The following is a 19,569-nucleotide window of genomic DNA, read 5'->3' as shown; positions in this document are numbered from 1 at the left end:
ATGAGGCGATGCCCGGATGTTAAGGCCTCGAACCCCGCACTGAACCGCCCCTCACTTCCGGTTCTCCTCCTAGCCGCCCCCGCCTCCAGCTCCCAGGAGGCTGCGCAAGGCTCTGCACGCGCGGGGTGAAAAAAAACAGGAGAGAAGAGTACACTCCTTGTCTTCTTCCACTTTTCATCTTTGGTCACAGCGCCACCTCATGGTTGATTGAAACTTCGAGAGAGGATTAATTCTTCAAGGACAAGGAATCAGAGTATTACCGCTTCCCTGCGCCTTGAAAGTTACTTAGCGAAAACGATAGATATCGAGAAAGCGTACTTTTCAGGTCCTCCTTTGATCTACATTTTCCTTTTTTTCGGAGGACCTAGACTCTATGGTTAGTGAGGAAGAGGGACCGCTATTCTGTTGGCGCATGCGTGATGCGAGGTGGTTCCGCATGCGCGGTGGGGTAGAACCAAGCGCACGCCGAGGAGGATCGGCCGCTGGTGCGGGTGGACTGTCTGGTCTCTGCGGTTAAAGAGCACGGCACGGGATCCCGGCGCGGGATTCAGACACATACCTCAGGTGACTAGTCCCCCAGATCGGTTTCTTCAAGAACTCACTTTAGTTGTGTCCAGTGACTTGGGTGGTCGGGAGAGGGTAGGCCCCGGGCTAACACCCCTCCCTTTCCCGTTCCTGCGCGGGAAGTGTCTACACCACCCGCCGGCGCCGGGTGGGTCTTCCGTGTTACAGCGGTGTCATGGTACGAGTGGAGGAATCTCGTGAACAAAGTGGGCCAAGTGACCGTACAGCCTCTTCGATATGCTGAAAGTGAGGATAGTTTGAGATGGGGGCGGCCTCGGGAAAACACTATGACACCCCCGCCCCAGGACGCTGAGCACTTTACTCTTTCTGGGCTTGAGAATCCCACCGCCACCAGGTTTTTTTTTTCCTTCCGCCCCACCAAATATGGACACCAGACCAGACACTTGAAGGGACCATTGGGTTGGGCAATCGAATTTGGTTGGGCAGTTTTGACAAGAGCTGGGTTAAAAGGATCAAGAATAGTTTATTTGTCCGATAATTTATTTTTTCTAATTGGCGTTCATATTACCGTATCGCTTGACTTGCGCATTTTTATAGAATAAGGCATCCCTTGCTTCGATACTAAAACATACTGTTGAAGAGTTCACTACTCTTAGTATCGGTTTTCCGTATTTCAGCACCAATGAGAATAGACTTACACGCTGTGGCCTCACAGTTAAGCATAACTAAAAAGATAAGGGAATTTTGGGGTTAAATACGTGTTCAGCCTGAGGCCTCTATTATTATCCCCCAAACTGAGACTACTTTATCATTAAGCAAGAAACATTGTTTCTTGGAGAAAAGGTGTAGCAGAGAAATCTTGGTTTGTCTTCCAGTTGAATTTACCAAGGAAAAATCTTGTGATTATGTGTCTTTCAGTAGTTCGTGAATTATATAGAGCTTTACTGCCTATTCTGAGTTGATTGGATGCCAAGTGACAGTTAATGATTATCCTAAGATCTCGAAAAGACACACAGTAATATTTGTAGAAATTGGAGCTTTCTATTTCAACTACAGTGAAATAGTTTAAGAGCTTATTTGCGTAGCACTCCTGTACTAAAAACTAGCATCCAGAGAACGTTATGGATAAGCATTAGAACCAAATTAGAATTATCACGAGTTTTCTCTATCACATAATGCACTTAACTTTGGAAAGGAATGTGGACTTCCTGGATCTATTATGGTTACTTGACCATGCACTGGTTTAAGAAAGAAGTCCTACCTACCATTTGACCACGCAAAATTACTGACAATGCAGGATATTTGAAATTAGCTTGGAGTTCAGTTAGAATATTTTGAAAGACAGATCTTTTTTTACTGAAGAACACATACCATATTGTAGTACTCTGACATACTGAGGCTCTGTGGGTTAAAGGTATTCTGGATTTGATATCAGAAGACTTGGTTTTAGTTCCTGTTCTAGTACTTATTAAGCATTTATCCTTGAGAAAGTCATTTAATATTTCTGTTCCTTGGTTCCCTTTTTTTAATTTTATTTATTCATTTGAGACAGAGAGAGAGAGCGTGAGCAGGGGGAGAGGCAGAGGGAGAGGGAGAAGCAGACTCCCCGTCGAGCCAGGACCCCAATGTGGGGCTCGATCCCAGGACCCTGGGATCATGACCTGAGCCGAAGGCAGATGCTTAACCATCTGAGCCACCCAGGTGCCCCTCTTGGTTCCCTTTTAATTGATTGCCTCACTCTACTTTCATAGTACTTTATATTGTTATTTACTCACTAGTTTGTTTCCCACTCTATACTTAACTTCGTTAGGTAAGAATCTTTTAAGTGTCGGTAGTGCTTAGTACATAGATGCTGCAAAAATAATTGTCTAACAAATTAAGTTACAAAATGGAGATAGTATCTCTTTTGCCTTTTAATGTCATATTTGTATAGCACATTACACTTTCCAAATTTTTACATATATTTTAATCTCATTTGATACACTCCACAAATCTTCAAGGTCCATGACACAGGCTAGAAACTACAGTTTAATGGGAATGCATTTCCCAAGCAATCACAGCTAGTAAGTACTCGAGTAAGGGCTGGAACCCATGTCTGGAGCTATTTTCTGCTTAATAGTTACTTTGTTGAATAACATACTTTCGGCTGTGTTCTTTTTGTACCCTGTATAATGTGAAGAGATTGGTACCACTTAAAGCAGTAGTATTCATAGCTCTCGCCAGGATTCTTTTACAGTATTGCCTGTGTTCTTTAATCATCAAATTAAGTCTTGCTTCCCCAGAATTAATCAGCTTTACTCTTTGAATAAACCTGGTAAGTAAATGTGGTTGGCCCCTGTTAAATCTTTTAAAACTGTTTCACACATTTCTGTGACATCATTTACTTTGATACCCAGTTTGAAACTTCTAGCTCTCAAACTTTAGTGCTTTACATACAGATATTTGACAACAGTTGTCCAAAGGGGGGGTGGGGAGGGCTCTGTTTAAGAATGAAACAACCAGCTCAGCAGTTTCTTGGTGGGTAATTCTGGCCATTGAATGTCTACTTCCCTTTATTTCCTAAATCCCTATTTTGTCAAGGTAGAAGAGAAATGCATTTCTGCCATTATTATTAATTTGCTGCTTTATTTCTTTTTGTTAAACAGGATAGATTAGTACTGAAAGCTTGCATTAATCTACGGTATATGCTTTAATACTGAGTATGTATATTAGTGTTACTTTTTTTAAAAAGATGTTTCTAACTAATATATTTATTGGTAATATTGAGTGAAAATACATCATGGTGAATAAGAGCACAGACTATGGATCCAAGCTTCAGAGGTTCAGATTCTGACTATCACTTGTTAGCAGTATATGACAGAACAAGTTAATTGGCCTGTGTTTCTGTTTCCTCGACTATAAAATGGAGAGAACTAGGGAGAGAGGCAGTGGCCAGATCATGTAGGACCCTGTAAGTAGTAGAAAGATGTAAAAATCAGTGGGAAGCCACTGTGAAGATATTTGTGGGTGCATTTAACAGTTCTCAAACAGTACTGCCCCAGAACTCTCGGGTTCTATAAGCTGGATATGGTTATATCCTATCTTTAAGATCAAGTAATGGCAGCCTTAATTCCCAATTAATAAGAAAAAAATTGGGGCGCGTGGGTGGCTCAGTCGGTTAAGCATCCGGCTCTCGATTTTTGGCTTAGGTCATGATCTCAGGATTGTGAGATGGAACCCCACATCAGACTCTGGCTAGGCATGGAGCCTGCTTAAGATTCCCTCTCCCTCTGCCCTACTTGCTTGTTGTCTTTCTCTCTCTCAAAAAAAAAACGAATTTTCACACATTTTTCATAGGTGTTTAGGTCCTACTACTGCCTATTTTCTGAACCTTGACAATAGTAAATTAAGGTTAGTAGAAAAACATGAAAGTCATCAGCTGTGATTAGTTTTACAGCTTTCTTTTAAAAAATACACTTCTGTGCATGGTATAATTTCAGTCTTGTGGATCATAAAAGGAGTGGTACTGAAAGTAGGTTGGGTAGATCAAAGAGAATAGTTTTTAAGAGACTCTTGAACTTTATAGTAATGGAGTTCTATAAAGCTTTTCTCAAGATTGGGTATATCTATTCAATAAATGAATTTAGTTGTATTTAGTTATATTTAATATTTTTGTGATTAGTAAGTTTTTAGGTTTTGTCTTAACATACGATACTGTAATTTTGACTAAAAGGATAGGGTATATTACTTGATGTATGATTAGGACTATGGTTTAAGTAGATAGAAGAGTCTTACCTTTATGTAGTGGGTGGTAGTATATAGTCTTAGCTGACTTGGAGAACAAGTAGCTTTAGTTTTGCTGATAGGTTTATAGTAGTAGTGATGCTTACCATTATTTGTTATTTCTTAAAGTGGTTGTATTAAAACAGTATTTTACTCTTGAGGTGTACTTTTAATCCTTAGATCTCAAAGTACTTTATAGATGGTCATTATTTTTTATGATTCCTCTAAAACCGAGGTCGGAGAATCACCCAAGCCTTACAAAAATGTGGAGCAAAGTAAAATTAAAGCTTGATTCCCAGACATCTGTCTGTTTTCTGGTACCATTTAAGAAGTTTAAAGAGATGAGAAGATTAATCATTTCTCCCGTGGCAAGATGTGGAAAATTGATTGACATTTCTTTATTTTGACCTTAACATTCATTTGATTCTTTTGTTTAAAATGCAGAATGCCGGGTCTAAGTTGTAGATTTTATCAACACAAATTTCCTGAGGTGGAAGATGTAGTGATGGTGAATGTAAGGTCCATTGCTGAAATGGGGGCTTATGTCAGCTTGCTGGAATACAACAATATTGAAGGCATGATTCTTCTTAGTGAGTTGTCCAGAAGGCGTATCCGTTCTATAAACAAACTCATCAGAATTGGCAGGAATGAGTGTGTGGTTGTCATTAGAGTGGACAAAGAAAAAGGTAAGTGATAAAAATATCTAAAATATAAACTTCAGATTTAAAATGGTTTATTTAAAATTTTATTTTTGTAAATTGCTGACTGTTGTAAAAACAAAACAAAAACATCTCCTTTTATACTTAAAGTTTTTTTACATACACAGTTGTTAGATAAGAATGCTAATTACCCATCTAAGCAAGACCTCTTGTTAGTAGTGGTTTAATTAGCACATCCCAGGGCTAGTTTGTGTCAAGTAACTTGACTTTTATTCCCAGAGGTTACCAGAAATTGATAGTTGACTCATTGTGGCTAAATTCAGAAGAGACAGGTAAGTAAACCAGAGTATCAGTTCATATATTTGTTAAGATGCTTTTTTATTCAGGGGCGCCTGGGTGGCTCAGTCGGTTAAGTGTCTTGACTCTTGATCTCAGCTCAGGTCTTGTTCTCACAGTTGTGAATTCAAGCCCCACATTGGGCTCCATGCTAGGCGTGGAGCCCTACTTTAAAAAAAAATTTTAATTTAAATTTAAAGCTAAATTTGTAATCAGATTATTGGAGGAACATGGAAAATGGGGCAAAGGTAAATGGACTTTAGGAATATTTTATATAGGTTCTGAAAAAGGAATATACTGCAGACACATACCCAAGACCCAGTATTCTGTATCTCTTTGATTATTAGAATGTTTGTGTTCTATGAATGTTCATTCACAGTGTCCAAAATTGCTAAACATTTGAGGAAACAGGAAAATATGACCCATACAGAAGAGAAAAAGGAACCAATGGAGATTGACCTAGAGGTGACTTTAATATTGGAGTTAGCAGGGGCGCCTGAGTGGCTCAGTCATTAAGCGTCTGCCTTTGGCTCAGGTCATGATCCCAGGGTCCTGGGATCTAGCCCCGCATCAGGCTCCCTGCTCCGCGGGAAGCCTGCTCCTCCCTCTCCCACTCCCTCTGCTTGTGTTCCCTCTTTCGCTGTGTCTCTCTCTGTCAAATAAATAAAATCTTTAAAAATATATATATATATTGGAGTTAGCAGATAAGAATTTTAAAGCAGATGTTGCAACTGCTGAAGGATATTAGGAAAATAAGCTTGTAATGAATGAACAAAATGAAATCTCAGTAAAGACATTAGAAACTCTCATAACTAAATTTCTAAAATTAAAAGTATGATATCGAAAAAAACTCACCAGATGGGCTAACAGCAGGGTAAAGATGGCAGAAGTCTCAAGTTAGACTTGCAGGTAGTTCATTTAAAAGAACCAGTGTGAAGAACACAGCAGGGGAAAAGCAACCTGTCAAATATTAAAAGCTCTATTCCAAGAGAAGAGAGAGAAAGGGCGGAACATATATTTAAGGAAATTCAAACCAAAGTTTCCCATATTTGCTGAAAAAAACAAATGTACAAACTGGAGAAGCTTGGCAAACCTCAAGCAGGATAAATACTGATAAGACCACATCTAGGCACATTAAACTATTGAAAAACAGAGATCGAGAAAATCTTGAAAATAGAGGAAAATGATTCATGATTTACAGGGGAACAGTAGTACAAATTACTGTTAGTATGGTATTCTTACTGAAAATAATGGCTGAGCATTGAATGACATCTTGAAAGCACTAAAGAGAAAAATTGTCAGCCCAGAATTCTAGAATATTTAAAGAAAATATTCAACAATGAAAATCAAAAATGAAGACATTTTCAGGTAAATAGAAACTAAGAGGATTTATTACTTAATCTGCATTATAAGAAATGGTAAAGGAAATTATGCAGGCCCATGAGGTGTGATGCCTGACATGGGGATATGTAAGTAAATATAAAAGACTATTTTTCCCTCTTAAATTCTTTAAAATACATTTAAGTGCTTGTCTCATTTTGTACCCATGGGATTTTAATTTATGGAGGTGATGGACAACATGGTGAAGCCAATGCCATGGCCACACCATGCCCATGCAGGGCCACCATGAGGAGGAAACACCACTTTTGGTCAGGAGGCAGAAGGAGCATCAAAAATATAGAAAATACATAGAACACAATTGACCTTTTGATGAGTTGATGCCAAAAAGACAAGTACGAATCCTTTGACCAGCTTTCATTTGGGTAATTGAAAGTATTAGTTCCTTTCACTGAAGTGATAGAAAATACACAATTAATGATGATACGAATGCATGTCTGAAAACAAAAGTCTCTAATCTTACGCAGTATTTTACTGGTAGGATTTTAGTGGGGAGTAAGTACAGGTATGCCAACTAAACAGTCTGGTGTAAAAATTTATCACAGTGGTAAGGTAGCACCTGGGCAGGGATGATTTTTTTTTCCCCCCAAAATTTTTTCATACAGGATATATTGATTTGTCAAAAAGAAGAGTTTCTCCAGAGGAAGCAATCAAATGTGAAGATAAATTCACCAAATCCAAAACTGTAAGTTTGATTTTTGAGTGAAATTAATCCACTATTTAATATATTTAATAAATAATCATGTAATATTCTTGGCAGAAAGTGAAAACCTGGATTTTCTGTACCTCTATTTCCATTTACAATTAGGAGTTACATAGGATAATTCGAAGACTTAGTTTCAAAAGAGTTACAACTGCAGTGTTTTTACCTCATGGTGGCACTACCTTAAGGCATTGCTTATCGTGTAATATTCTAAAATGAGTATACTGCATTAGTGTTTTTAAGTTATTTTAGGTTAAATTAACTATGGGTGACTTCAGTTGGTTTGACTTCTCATAACATGTAGTTCTTAACTTTAAAGCCCATTCTGGGATAAGTCACAGAGACAACCAGCTGTTATATGTTAAGAATAAGCAAGGTTTTGTAAAATGTGAATCCAGGAAAGCAAGGCAGGGGCCTGTTGGTAGTTTTTTTCCCCCCTAGTTAGAGTCCGTTCTGTTTCACTTTCTTATTTTGGCTGTAATCTCCTAGTTCTGTACAGTAAGCATTAATGAAGCAAAAACAACTTTTTTCATTCTTTATGTTCTATCGTTTTTTTCTTCTCTGGTCCTATTTAGATTATCTTTCATTCTCTAGATCCTTGGTTCTTAATGGCAGTGTTTCCACTGTGTTTTTCTTTATTTTTTGTTCTTTTCTCTCGTGTGTTTCTGTCCTCAGGATAAAAATGCCAAGAAAACAGTGTTTAAATGAAGAGAAGATTTTTGAAATCTTGCTTAATTAACCCCAGTAAATAAGAGAATAAAAATCTAAAAGCCAAAAGACCATTACCCAAATCTTTCCCTTTGTTTTACTGATGTGTTTACTATTACTGCAGTGTGGTTTACACATTAGAAAACACTATCAGTGAAGTCCCTTCTTAATAAACCGAAGACCTTGCCACTCAGAATGTCGTCTCTGGACCAACAGCATGGACGTCACCTGACTGCTTAATGCAGGATCCTCAAGTTCCACCAAGTTTGAGAAGCTCTGCTCTAGGAAACTTTAACTTTGTTTTGTCCCCTTAGGATATTGTAAAATGAGTGTTAGTAGATCTTATCAGGACGATAAGGTGATAGAATGATATAACCAACGTTAGTACCTTTCCTCACTCAACTTTCATGTGTAACGTGAAAAACCTCTTTTCTTATGTCCTTTCTCTTCTTTAAGCCCTTTTATTTTTAGGAAATTAGAAAAAGAGTTTGACAGCAGTGAGTAGGAGATAGGTGCATTGAAGGATGACTGCTAAATGATAACAGAGCAGAATACTAAAATCTCAGTCCTGTTCCATGCTGTCATATGGAGTAATAGTAATAGCTTACACTTGTATAACAAAAGTTTTGTGTAATATACAAATTCTGTATATTTGTATAATGTTTTCCAGGTATAATTTGGATAGATTTGATCTCTCTGCAGTAAAAAGGAGAGATACTGGTATTTCCCTTTTCTAGAAGAGGAAACAAATTTAGAGAGGTTAATTGGTTCCTAAGTAAACTTAATCTGGGTCTTAGGACAACAAGTTTTGTACTGTTTCTACTTGTTATACACCTGCTTGAGTTAAGTATTATAGGAAAGAATATTTCTCTGTGAAAAAAGAACTTGCTGTGTATGTTAACCTTTTGTTGTTGAGGAATTATTACAGTGTAACCAAAGGTTGGATTTATATGCTGTCTACTGAAATGTAAAAATACCTTTTTTTTCTTACTTTTTTTTTTTTTAAGATCTCTTATCTTTGAATTGTTGAACTCTTCATTTTGTTTCTAGGTTTACAGCATTCTTCGTCATGTTGCTGAGGTGTTAGAGTACACCAAGGATGAGCAACTGGAGAGCCTATTCCAGAGGACTGCCTGGGTCTTTGATGACAAATACAAGAGACCTGGATACGGTGCCTATGATGCATTTAAGCATGCAGTCTCGTAAGAACACCTTCTTGGCTCTGATTCTACCTTGATAACACAGCTGCTGGGTCTAGCACACAAGTTGAGAGCCTGACATGTAATAATAGCACAACACCCACATAATAAGTCCTTGCCAAATTTAGATTAAAATATTTCCATGTAAAAGGCCCATAATGCGGGCCAGTCCTATGTAGCCAAACATACATAATTGTGTACACCTTAGTTTTCGTAAACCATATGGTTTCAGCTCACATTTTCCCCTCCTGGTTTTGTTATTACCCTAGCTAACTTGGGTCAATGTAGATGTCTCATCTACAACTGTACCTTGTTTTCTTTACCTCAGTTCCTTACACCTGCAGCCCATGCCACTTTAGCCAGTTTCCATATGGCCTCACCCTGGGTCTTATCACCAGAATTTGGTGTGCTTACAAAATCTTTAATTCATACATTCTATTCTTTTACCACAGACAGCCTCCTGTCCTTCCAGCTCCGCCATAGTTAGTCTGACTCTGTGTCTTCTGAATTCTTAATGCCAGACTATAATTCCAAACCTTTTTCTTCCTCCGTGTCTTTTTACCCTTTCCTGTCTTCTCTTTCTTACTCAGCATAGACATATCATGGTCCATCATTTCAGCAACTTCTTGCCAATATCATGAGCTTTTGCCCTGTTTTTCCATCTGTTACATCCAGCCTTGGACCGATGTTCCTGCCTTCTCTGCACTTGTAGAATGCTGGGTGCTGCTAGGAAAAACCACAGTCTTGCAGGTTGGTGCCACTGCATATTCATCATGGTCTCCAACCTCAGCTGCGCCTTCACTGCTTCCTCACATTCTCTCTGCTCTTTGTCAGTTCTTCCTCCCATTCATAGAGTGGCTATTTTAGAGCTTTTATACACTCTCTGTCAGATATCCACTCCCCCCTTCCCTCACTCTCAACTGGTGTGCCTACTACATGTTCTTTAAAGAGAACAGAAGCCATTGCCCAGGTTCTCCTCTACTCCTTCCACTGTCTCAGCAACCTTCTCTCCCATCCGTCATTACCTCCTGCGCTCCTGTCCTGAATTTGTATCCTTCCTGCTCTCTAACTCACCTTACCACCTGTGCGCAGCTGCTGCTCAGGGATCGTTTTGTCTGTTACTCCCTCTTTTGTGTCTTCAGCCTTTCTCTTTGTTGGTTTTGCTCCATTGGCATAAAAATACGCTTTAATCTCCCATTTATACTAAAAGCAAACTTTACCTCCCCTCTACTTACTCCTGTAGCAAGCACTGTATTCTCTCTCGTTAAAATAGTTGGACCCAAAACAAAAAAATAAATAATAAAATAGCTGGACCCCTTTGGTTCTCTGTACTTAACTGTCTCTCCTTCTGCACATCCTATTCTTGCCCAAGTGTTAATGCTCCGCAAGCAGCCTCTCCATTACACTGAGGTTACTTTCCAGCCTTTGTGCTGCCGAAGGATATTGGTCCCCTCAGCTCTCAGAATGGCCGAGTGGACCTGGGACTGCTAGAGCTTCCAGCAGGTTGGCTCATCTGGGGTCCAAATGCTTTCCAGCCCCCCCCGACTATTTTTATACCACATTGTGGGAAAGGTAAGAATAATAACAACAGCAAACGTGTAGATTTCTCACAGCAGCGCATGGCGTAAGTGCTGTTATTATCCATGTCTTAGAGATGAGGAAATGGAGGCAGAGATTAAATAATTTGTCCACGTGCACAGAGCTAGCAAATGGAAGAGTCCCGATTCAGACCTAGACACTGGCTCCCATCTGGAGTTTATGCTGTTGACCATTAAGCACTGCTTTATATTTCCGTCCCCCCGACTTCAGTCGTGCACGCCTTTCATCCCTCAGCGTGCTGTCATCGTCCAGCCCTCCCTCACTTCACCTCCATGACCGCTCAGCAGGGGCATACATCTTTTCCCTTTTCCTTAACATTCTTTGCTTTATCAGCCATGTAGTGACTGTCCACGTTTAATGATAATTCTGTGCCACATGTTCTCTAAATTAAAAAATTTTTGAGATAGTTGGAAACAATGTTTTATCCCTCCCAACCCATTCCCCTCACTCATCAGCAGGAACTACTATTCTATAATTAGTATGCACCATTATTACTTACGTTTCTGTGGATTTATTACATATATGTACCTATAAAGTACGTATAGAATCATTTTTGTATTTTAAAAATTTTCTTAGTTTATTTAAACTTTAAAAAAAAAGGAATTTATTCTGTCGTAGTTTTCTGTACCTTACAGTTTTACTTATAAAACTCTGAATCTCTGAGTAGGATTCTCCACAAAGTGATAGATGTGTACCTACTTCATACTAATTTCTGTGTAGTACTTCATTGTAAGAATGTGCTTTATTTGTTTCTCTACTAAGAGATATTAGGTCATCCTCCCCCCTTTTTTTCCCATTTTTTTAAACCATGCTATTACGAATATCCACGTACATGTCTCCATGTACATTTGGGAGTTTCTAAGGTATATACATAGCAATAGAGTTGTTGGGTCATAGCATTGATTATATGCATCTTTAAATTTACTCAGTTTTGCCAAAATACTCTCCAGATTAGTTCTACAATTTATATTTCCAATAGCAGTTGTATGAGCATTCCTGTTTCTCTTCATCCTCACCAACATTTGGTATATATCTCAGATTATTTTCCCTTTTGCCAAACTGATGGGTGTATGATAGTACCTTGTTTTTTGTTTGCATTTTACTGGTTGTTGGTGAAGTTAACAGCTTTTCATATGTTTACTATTTCTTCTGTGAAACATCTGTTCATCTCCTTTGCTCATTTTCTGGTGGTTTGTCTTCTTGTTATATTTTGTAAGCAGTATTAGCCAAATGAAAGTTCCCTCCACCCAAATTCTTTAGCCTTTCATTCCCTAACCCCTGCTTTTCTAGGCCTGTTGTGCCATTTCTGTTTTAATACTTTACAACTTTCTTAAAACAGTTCTACCTTTGCTTTTTAAAGTCCTACCATTCTTTTAGTCATTATTTCAATTTTTTCATTTGTTCATGTTCCATAAACAGTGGTGACTAAGTGGTGACCCTGGTCCCTGTCTCATGGCACTCAGAAAGGCCAGATGAAATGCCACTTCAGTCCGTGCAGCCCTTCCTGAGCCCATAACTGAAAGTAATACCTTCCTCTCCTGACTTCCAAGGATGTACTTTTATTTTAAAATTGCTTGTATGTTTTTGTCCTTTTCAAGCTCCTTGAAGCAGGGACTGCTAATTACATGGAAATGTTTAATTATCCTGGGATGTCCAGTATATTAGGAGACATTTTTAAATTTCTTGCTTTAGCCAGATCTCTAAACTTTTCTTCAAATAATCAGCTGGGGGTTTTCTTTTTGTCATAGTAGTGCTAAGTGCTTTACTTGCATGATCTCATTTAATATCACAACCAGTGAGATGTACAGTTTTTATCCTCATTTTACAATTTGGAAACTAAGGTCTGGAAAGGTCCCAAAACACATAGTTAATGAAGTGTAAAGCTAAGATTTGAACTCAATTCTGACGCTAAAGCCTGTGCTCTTAAACATTATTCTGTGGTATTGTGTTTGGTATCACAGTTATCTGTAAAGTAACCTTGGCCTTTGTTGTTTGTGTGTCTGTGTGTGTTTTGTTTTGCTTTAATTAGAGACCCATCTATTTTGGATAGTTTAGATCTGAATGAAGATGAACGGGGAGTACTTATTAACAATATTAATAGGCGTTTGACACCACAAGCTGTCAAAATTCGAGCAGGTAAGTGATTTTTTTAAATGATGTTTAAAATAATTTTGCATGAACCAAAAAGCTGTTAAATAATGAGTGTTACCAAAGAATATGTTGCTACATCAGCATCTGCACGTTTTTCTCTTATAACAAGAAAAGCTTAAGAAATTATTTTTGCTTCTACTGAACCATCATAAAATGTATGTATTGACACAAGTGAAAACTGTCATATGCATTCAGCTAACCTTAAGTTAGTCCTTTTTTTTCCTTTTTTTCTTCTTTTTTTAAAGATTGTATTTATTTGAGAGGGAGAAGCAGACTCTCCGCGGAGCAGAGAGCCTAACGCAGGGCTCGATCCCAGGATCCTGAGATCATGACCTGAGCCGAAGGCAGACTCTTAACTGACTGAGCCATCCAGGCGCTCCAGCCTTTTTTTTTTTTTTAAGGGGGTGGTATTTTGTTTTAGTAAATACTTTAAAATATTTTAAAAGTAGAGTGTTGTCCTTTTATGCCACCCTGGATTAACCACTGTTAATATAGCTTGGAGTATATTCTTTCAAACATTTTTCTCACATATACTGTATAGGAATATATGCTGTTTACATTCAGACATAAATGTCTTTGTTTTTATAAAGATTGGATCATACTATGCAAAATTTTCCTCAACTAGCTTTTTCCACTTGGTTTGTCATGACGGCCCTTCCATTCAGGACATGGGACTTTTTCTCAATATCTTTAATGGCAACGTATAATATTTCGTAGAATAATAAACCAGTTCTCTCCTGGTGAACATTTCGGTTTTACCATTTTTTTCACTATTACAAAAAACATTACAAATTAGCAGCCTTATAACATAGATACTTACCCAGTTGTATAAGTGTTCTGTCAGGCAGGCTTCTAAAAGTGGAACCGCTGGGCAGAGGGTGTGCAATTTCTAAACCGTTCTAAACAATTTGCAGTGATTATTTCACTCGGTCTTTATCATACTCCTCTCCACTTTACAAATAAGGAACTGAGGCATGGAGAGGTTGGAATCACCATATTAATCCAAGCATAGCCAGAAATCAAGGTGTTCGTTGAATATCTATTTTTTATCATTTTGTCATTCAGGGGCTCAATGTGGAAGAGAAGATATATTTTCACTGTCTACTCAGATAATTTATAATTAAGAAAGTTAATAGTTGGAGTAGATTTCTAATTGTGAAAGGGTGATAAAAACTTTTATAAGTATTTGAATCCTAGTGTGTCTGCCATATCTCTGATTTCTTTTAAGCCTTTAAATACTTTTTTGCATTTTTTGGTATAAGTTTTTGAATTTCTGTAATTTTAGATATTGAAGTGGCTTGTTACGGTTATGAAGGCATTGATGCCGTAAAAGAAGCCCTGAGAGCAGGTTTGAATTGTTCTACAGAAACCATGCCCATCAAGGTGAGTAGTCCATTTTCTCTCTCCCTGCTAAAATACCATCCTATACCAAATCATTCTTTTTATGATATTTCATAACAAGCATTAAGGATAAATGGTTCTCGGTGATGTTGTCTAAGGGATGCTACTGCTAGTGTCACAGTGGATAAAGATTTCGATTCGTATTTAGTGCCAGAGGGGGCCAGCTGTGCGAAACTTAAAGAGTTCTGAGTCCAGGGCGCCTGGGTGGCTCAGTTGGTTAAGCGACTGCCTTCGGCTCAGGTCATGATCCTGGAGTCCCGGGATCGAGTTCCATATCAGGCTCCCTGCTCAGCGGGGAGTCTGCTTCTCCCTCTGCCCCTCTTTCCTCTTGTGCTCTCTGTCTCTCATTCTCTCTCTCTCAAATAAATAAATAAAATCTTTAAAAAAAAAAGTTCTGAGTCCATAATGCTCCTAGGACCTTGAAAAGGGTAACATACCTTCTCGTATTCACACACATCTTTTAGGAGTTTGGTCCCAATCTTTTAAGCAGTAAAATTAACCAGATGGTTGTTATTCACAGTCTCTTAGATTTTTCTTCCATCAGTTTACTTTAAAACCAAATAAGAATTTTTGTTTGTTTTTGAGACAAATTATCTATTCTGATGATGGCTACAGTTTAGCTACCAAAGACAACTGGAAGTCATAATTCTACATATTTGGTATTGCAGTAGACTATTTATACTGGATTATATCACTTGTATCAATTCGCTTTTGCTAACAGACCACCCCCAAGTTGCTGATTACAGAATTGGAAATTAAGTTTTGGGTGATTTTTTTTTTTTTGTAAGATTTTATTTATTTATTTGAGAGAGAGAGAATGAGAGATAGCATGAGAGGGAATAGGGTCAGAGGGAGAAGCAGACTCCCTGCTGAGCAGGGAGCCCGATGTGGGACTTGATGTCGGGACTCCAGGATCATGACCTGAGCCGAAGGCAGTCGCTTAACCAACTGAGCCACCCAGGTGCCCTGGGGTGATTTGTTAAGGCAGCAGAAAGCAAGAGTTCTTAAACATCCTAATAGTTTTGTGTTGTATAGGTATGTTCCTAATGGAATTTTTGTCGTCTTCCTTAGATTAATCTAATAGCTCCTCCTCGGTATGTGATGACTACAACAACCCTGGAGAGAACAGAAGGGCTCTCTGTTCTCAATCAAGCTATGGCTGTTATTAAAGAAAAGATTGAGGAAAAGAGGGGTGTCTTCAATGTTCAGATGGAGGTAAGATCTATAGTGTTTCTGTCTTTTTCTTAAAATATGTAAGAAATTTAGGGGCTCCTGCCTGGCTCAGTCGGTAGAGCATGGAACTCTTGATCTCAGGGTTGTGAGTTCAAACCCCATGTTGGGGTTAGAGATTACGGTTGATCGATCAATAGATAGATATAGATAAGAAATTTAAGTCATCTAAATGATTTGCATTCTAAAATCCTTAATCAAAAAATAAAATCCTTAATCACGGTGTTTCAAAACATGAGATATATGTAGGATTATAACACTGCTAAGCCTAAAATAATCATTGACTCAGAGGGTTCTAAAAGGGCTTCTTAGGAGTAAATGAGAACTGTCGTGTGATGGTTATTCACGACTGAGGTCACTGATGGTGTTAGGTTTATGCCCCTGCCAAAGGAAAAAATTAGGCAACAAAAATGAGTGATTGATTATTGTCAGAATTTAATACGGAAGGCTTAAAATTTGATCTGAGGATTAGAAACAGATTAGTTTATTTTCCTCATCTCAACAAAAATGAAACCTATTTAGAAAGAAATAGTAATTTATTTTGAATCCAGAAGATGCATTTTTACAAGACATCTTGTGGGTTTGAAAGATACAGCCACTGAGATTATATTTTTTCAGTTTTGGCTTACAGAAATAACAGACAGGAATATTCTGTCTTACTACACATACATTTTTTTTTCCTAGATTGTGTTACTCTCATCCATTTTTCCCAGTATTTATCTAATGGAATTTATTAATGATGCAGTAGCCTTCAAAAATGAACAGATAGAGCAGAGTTGTTAGGACAGGTGGTTCTTTAAAAAGAGTTAAAATACTAGGCAGTAATAGTGTTGAAGTGGAATTTGCATACTGTTGAACTACCTCACTTTGAAATGATGCCTCTGCTTCCACAGCCTAAAGTGGTCACAGATACAGATGAGACCGAACTTGCAAGGCAGCTTGAGAGGCTTGAAAGAGAGAATGCAGAAGTGGATGGAGATGATGATGCAGAAGAAATGGAAGCCAAAGCCGAAGATTAACTTTGTGGGAAACAGTCCAGTTTAAGGAACACAAAGCAGCCCTTCCTGGCTGTAGACCCTAGACTTGAAAGTTTTCCAGTATTGAAAACTTCAAAGCTGAATATTTTTTATTTCCAAGTATTTAAATGTTCCAACAGACCAAAACGTGACATGCCCTCCTAAAAGTCAGCTGTTTTCACACAAGAGCTCCAACATTCAGCAGTTTTTAAGGGAGTGGGCCTAACTTCACTAGAAACAAATCTTTAAGAACAGTCATAAAATTGAGCTTGTGGTTTCCATTTCTGATGTCTCCAGATTGGCACCCCTTTGTAGTTCAGTGCCTCCCTGAGATTTACCAGGAGCACCCAAAGCAAATAGCCTCAACCTTTCTATATAAAATGTATCAAGCAAACATTAAATAAATTTCTGGGATATTTAACTATAGGCTTCTTCCTTCTTGTCACCAGTTAAAAGCATTATGATTACTAAGACCCTAATTCTATTACTTCCATTTTAGTCTAGATGTAGAAATACAGGGGCAGGTGACCAAAAGATCTATATAGTGGATCCTTTCAAAAGGAGGGTGTAGAGAAAATAATTTTAACCACAGTTAAAGTTGACTCTTAGGGGAAAAAAGCCTTAAAATGTGAATTTTAAAATTACATAGGATGTGTGCCTTTTACCAATATATGGTAAATATTGAACAATATATGGTATGAGAACAATATATGGTATGAGGGAGAATTTATCACACTGGTCCTTGTTGGTGTACTAAGCTGCTTTCCCTGAGTTTGTAATTCAGGGTGGTAAAGTTTTTTGTTTTCTTTTGTTTTTAAAGATGCTGCTGCTTTAGTTATTTAGAGTATCATTGCCCAACTTTTGATTTTTTTTTTCCCCCATTAACATATTCACTAGGTGCCACCTAGAGCTTCAGCTCTTTATAACGAATAGGGATCTGATTAAACACAGTTGAAATGATTTTTCTACATTTCCATCGTTTTTGTGTTTAAGAGCTAATTGTTTAAAAGGTATATGAATCTAAAGGTAAATAAATAATAAAAGTAAATAGATTTCATAGATAACACATGGTTAGAAGTTACAGTTACATTAGCCAGGGTGTAGAAAGTGTTTTTACTTAGGTCTTTTTCATAGATTTAATCTCTTAGGATACTTGAGGTACTAGATTTATTTTATTAATTATTCCTAAGAATAGCTATTTAAATACTTAAAAGATTAAACCTAACCCACCTTAACTGAGTACTAGACTTAATTCAATATTAAAGGGACTGGAAAATAGAAGTGTGTTGGTGAGACAGTTTATGCCATATTTGGTTTGTCCCTGTTTAAGCAGCTTTTTAAGTCCACAAGTATAACCTCATTATGACTACTGCCACGAGGTAGCCATGATTGCTAGTACATGCCATACTGGGAATATTTAGAGGAGGAGCTAGGTGTATTCAAAATTGGCACATGATTTTCATTTTGGTCTTTTTGAGGAGTCAGAAAACAAGTCTATAAAGTTTGTGGCATCAAGAATGTCCTCAATATATAACAGGTGCTCCTTAAATGTTTGTTGTAGGCAGGGGAATTGAATTGAACTTGCACTTTGTTTCCTGAATTTTTTACACTTCAAGGCATAACCATTGAGAAATACTGGTGACTTCCATGGTGAGTGATTTTTATCCCATGCAAGCCTTTCGCTCAGTTCCACAACAGTTTTGCAAAATTTATGACCCTTCCCAGAGAAAAGATTAATACCTCACTGATACCATGAAGGAAAGACCTAATTAAACTTAAAGCATACATACCTGCTAACCTAACAATATCACTTTCAAATATGAGGACAGGCTACACACCCAGCTCTAAGTAACCTGAGGAACAGATTGACAAGACAACTGACCAGTTTATCAGTTTATCCGAATCTCGGATCACCATACAATGACTTTTCATTAAAAATTGACAATTTCATCTCCCCATTCTGCCTGTGCGTTAAAGTGGTTATCAACTCATACAGCTGAAAATCAGCAATAGTTTGGGTCTTGTTTAATCATAACTGAAAGTCAAAAGTAGCTGAGAAAAAAATGGGAACATACATTTTCATTTGCTGTGTTCTGTAGCAAAACAAGACAACCAGTATGTACATGGATGGTATTTAGTGAGAACCTACAGAGACAGAGGCATTGCAGTTATTACTCTGCCATCCTTTCAAACACTCTTGACCTAGCTACTTTTGTGTGAAGAACCATTATATTGAAATGGTTTGGGATTTTTTAAAAATCTAAGTACTAGTACTTTGGCAAGAGTTGCCTCAAGGTGATGGCCATCTACTTTTTTAACACAAAGATTCTGATACCCCTATACAGAACAGGGTACAATTGTGCCAATTTGGGAGTCAAGCCATCAAACCAAATGCAGTTTAATTTAGATAAACACCTGTTGATATTCAAAGAGCAATAAAGAAAGAGTTCCAGGGACATTAGACCTTGGTGAAATGCCAAATGGAAAATGGTGCTTTAAAAGGCAGTCTCTTACAATGTAAGGAATAAAATAAAACCTCATTAGCTTGGGATTCCTGATCATGCAGGTCAGGTATTCAAGACAAGATTAAGAGGAGACAGTTCACACTATTTAAAAGGAAAATTTTTTCCTTAAGCACTTTGGAAGTATCTACTCCCCATAAATGTAAGTTACATATCTATTCATTAAAGGAAGTCTAAGCACTTGTACTTGGCAAGAATGCTGGCAGTAGCTTGTGCCAGATTACTGTATAAACTTGAAAGTAATAAAAATGTTTTTAAAGATATTGTATGATACAGACTTTTCACTACTTCAGATTAACCTCCCAACTGGTGAAGCTTCTTGGTACCTATGTCTCAGTTAATGTTCACTTTAAAACCAAA

General features: G+C 37.8%; 1 protein-coding gene across 1 annotated transcript; it reads left to right on the top strand.

The window, feature by feature from the left end:
- The first annotated feature begins 144 nt into the window (after nt 1-144).
- On the top strand, nt 145-19,462 carry EIF2S1 (eukaryotic translation initiation factor 2 subunit alpha). Its single transcript, XM_027570196.2, has 8 exons — nt 145-564; nt 4,732-4,973; nt 7,286-7,365; nt 9,142-9,293; nt 12,919-13,025; nt 14,326-14,423; nt 15,513-15,656; nt 16,565-19,462. The coding sequence occupies exons 2-8, from the start codon at nt 4,733-4,735 to the stop codon at nt 16,688-16,690; spliced, it is 948 nt and encodes a 315-aa protein (XP_027425997.1). The 5' UTR covers nt 145-564; nt 4,732; the 3' UTR covers nt 16,691-19,462.
- The last annotated feature ends 107 nt before the right edge of the window (nt 19,463-19,569 follow it).

This window comes from Zalophus californianus, chromosome 6, assembly GCF_009762305.2.
Source record: "Zalophus californianus isolate mZalCal1 chromosome 6, mZalCal1.pri.v2, whole genome shotgun sequence".
NCBI lineage: Eukaryota > Metazoa > Chordata > Mammalia > Carnivora > Otariidae > Zalophus > Zalophus californianus.
Note: the sequence above shows the minus strand (reverse complement) of the source record. Positions and strands in the feature narration are given on the sequence as shown.

Excerpts from the sequence above, each read along its gene's own strand:
- EIF2S1 (XM_027570196.2), top strand. The coding sequence starts at position 4,733 with ATGCCGGGTCTAAGTTGTAGATTTTATCAACACAAATTTCCTGAGGTG. Across the intron at positions 13,026-14,325 it reads AGCTGTCAAAATTCGAGCAG|ATATTGAAGTGGCTTGTTAC; the intron begins GTAAGTGATTTT and ends CTGTAATTTTAG. Across the intron at positions 15,657-16,564 it reads TCTTCAATGTTCAGATGGAG|CCTAAAGTGGTCACAGATAC; the intron begins GTAAGATCTATA and ends CTGCTTCCACAG.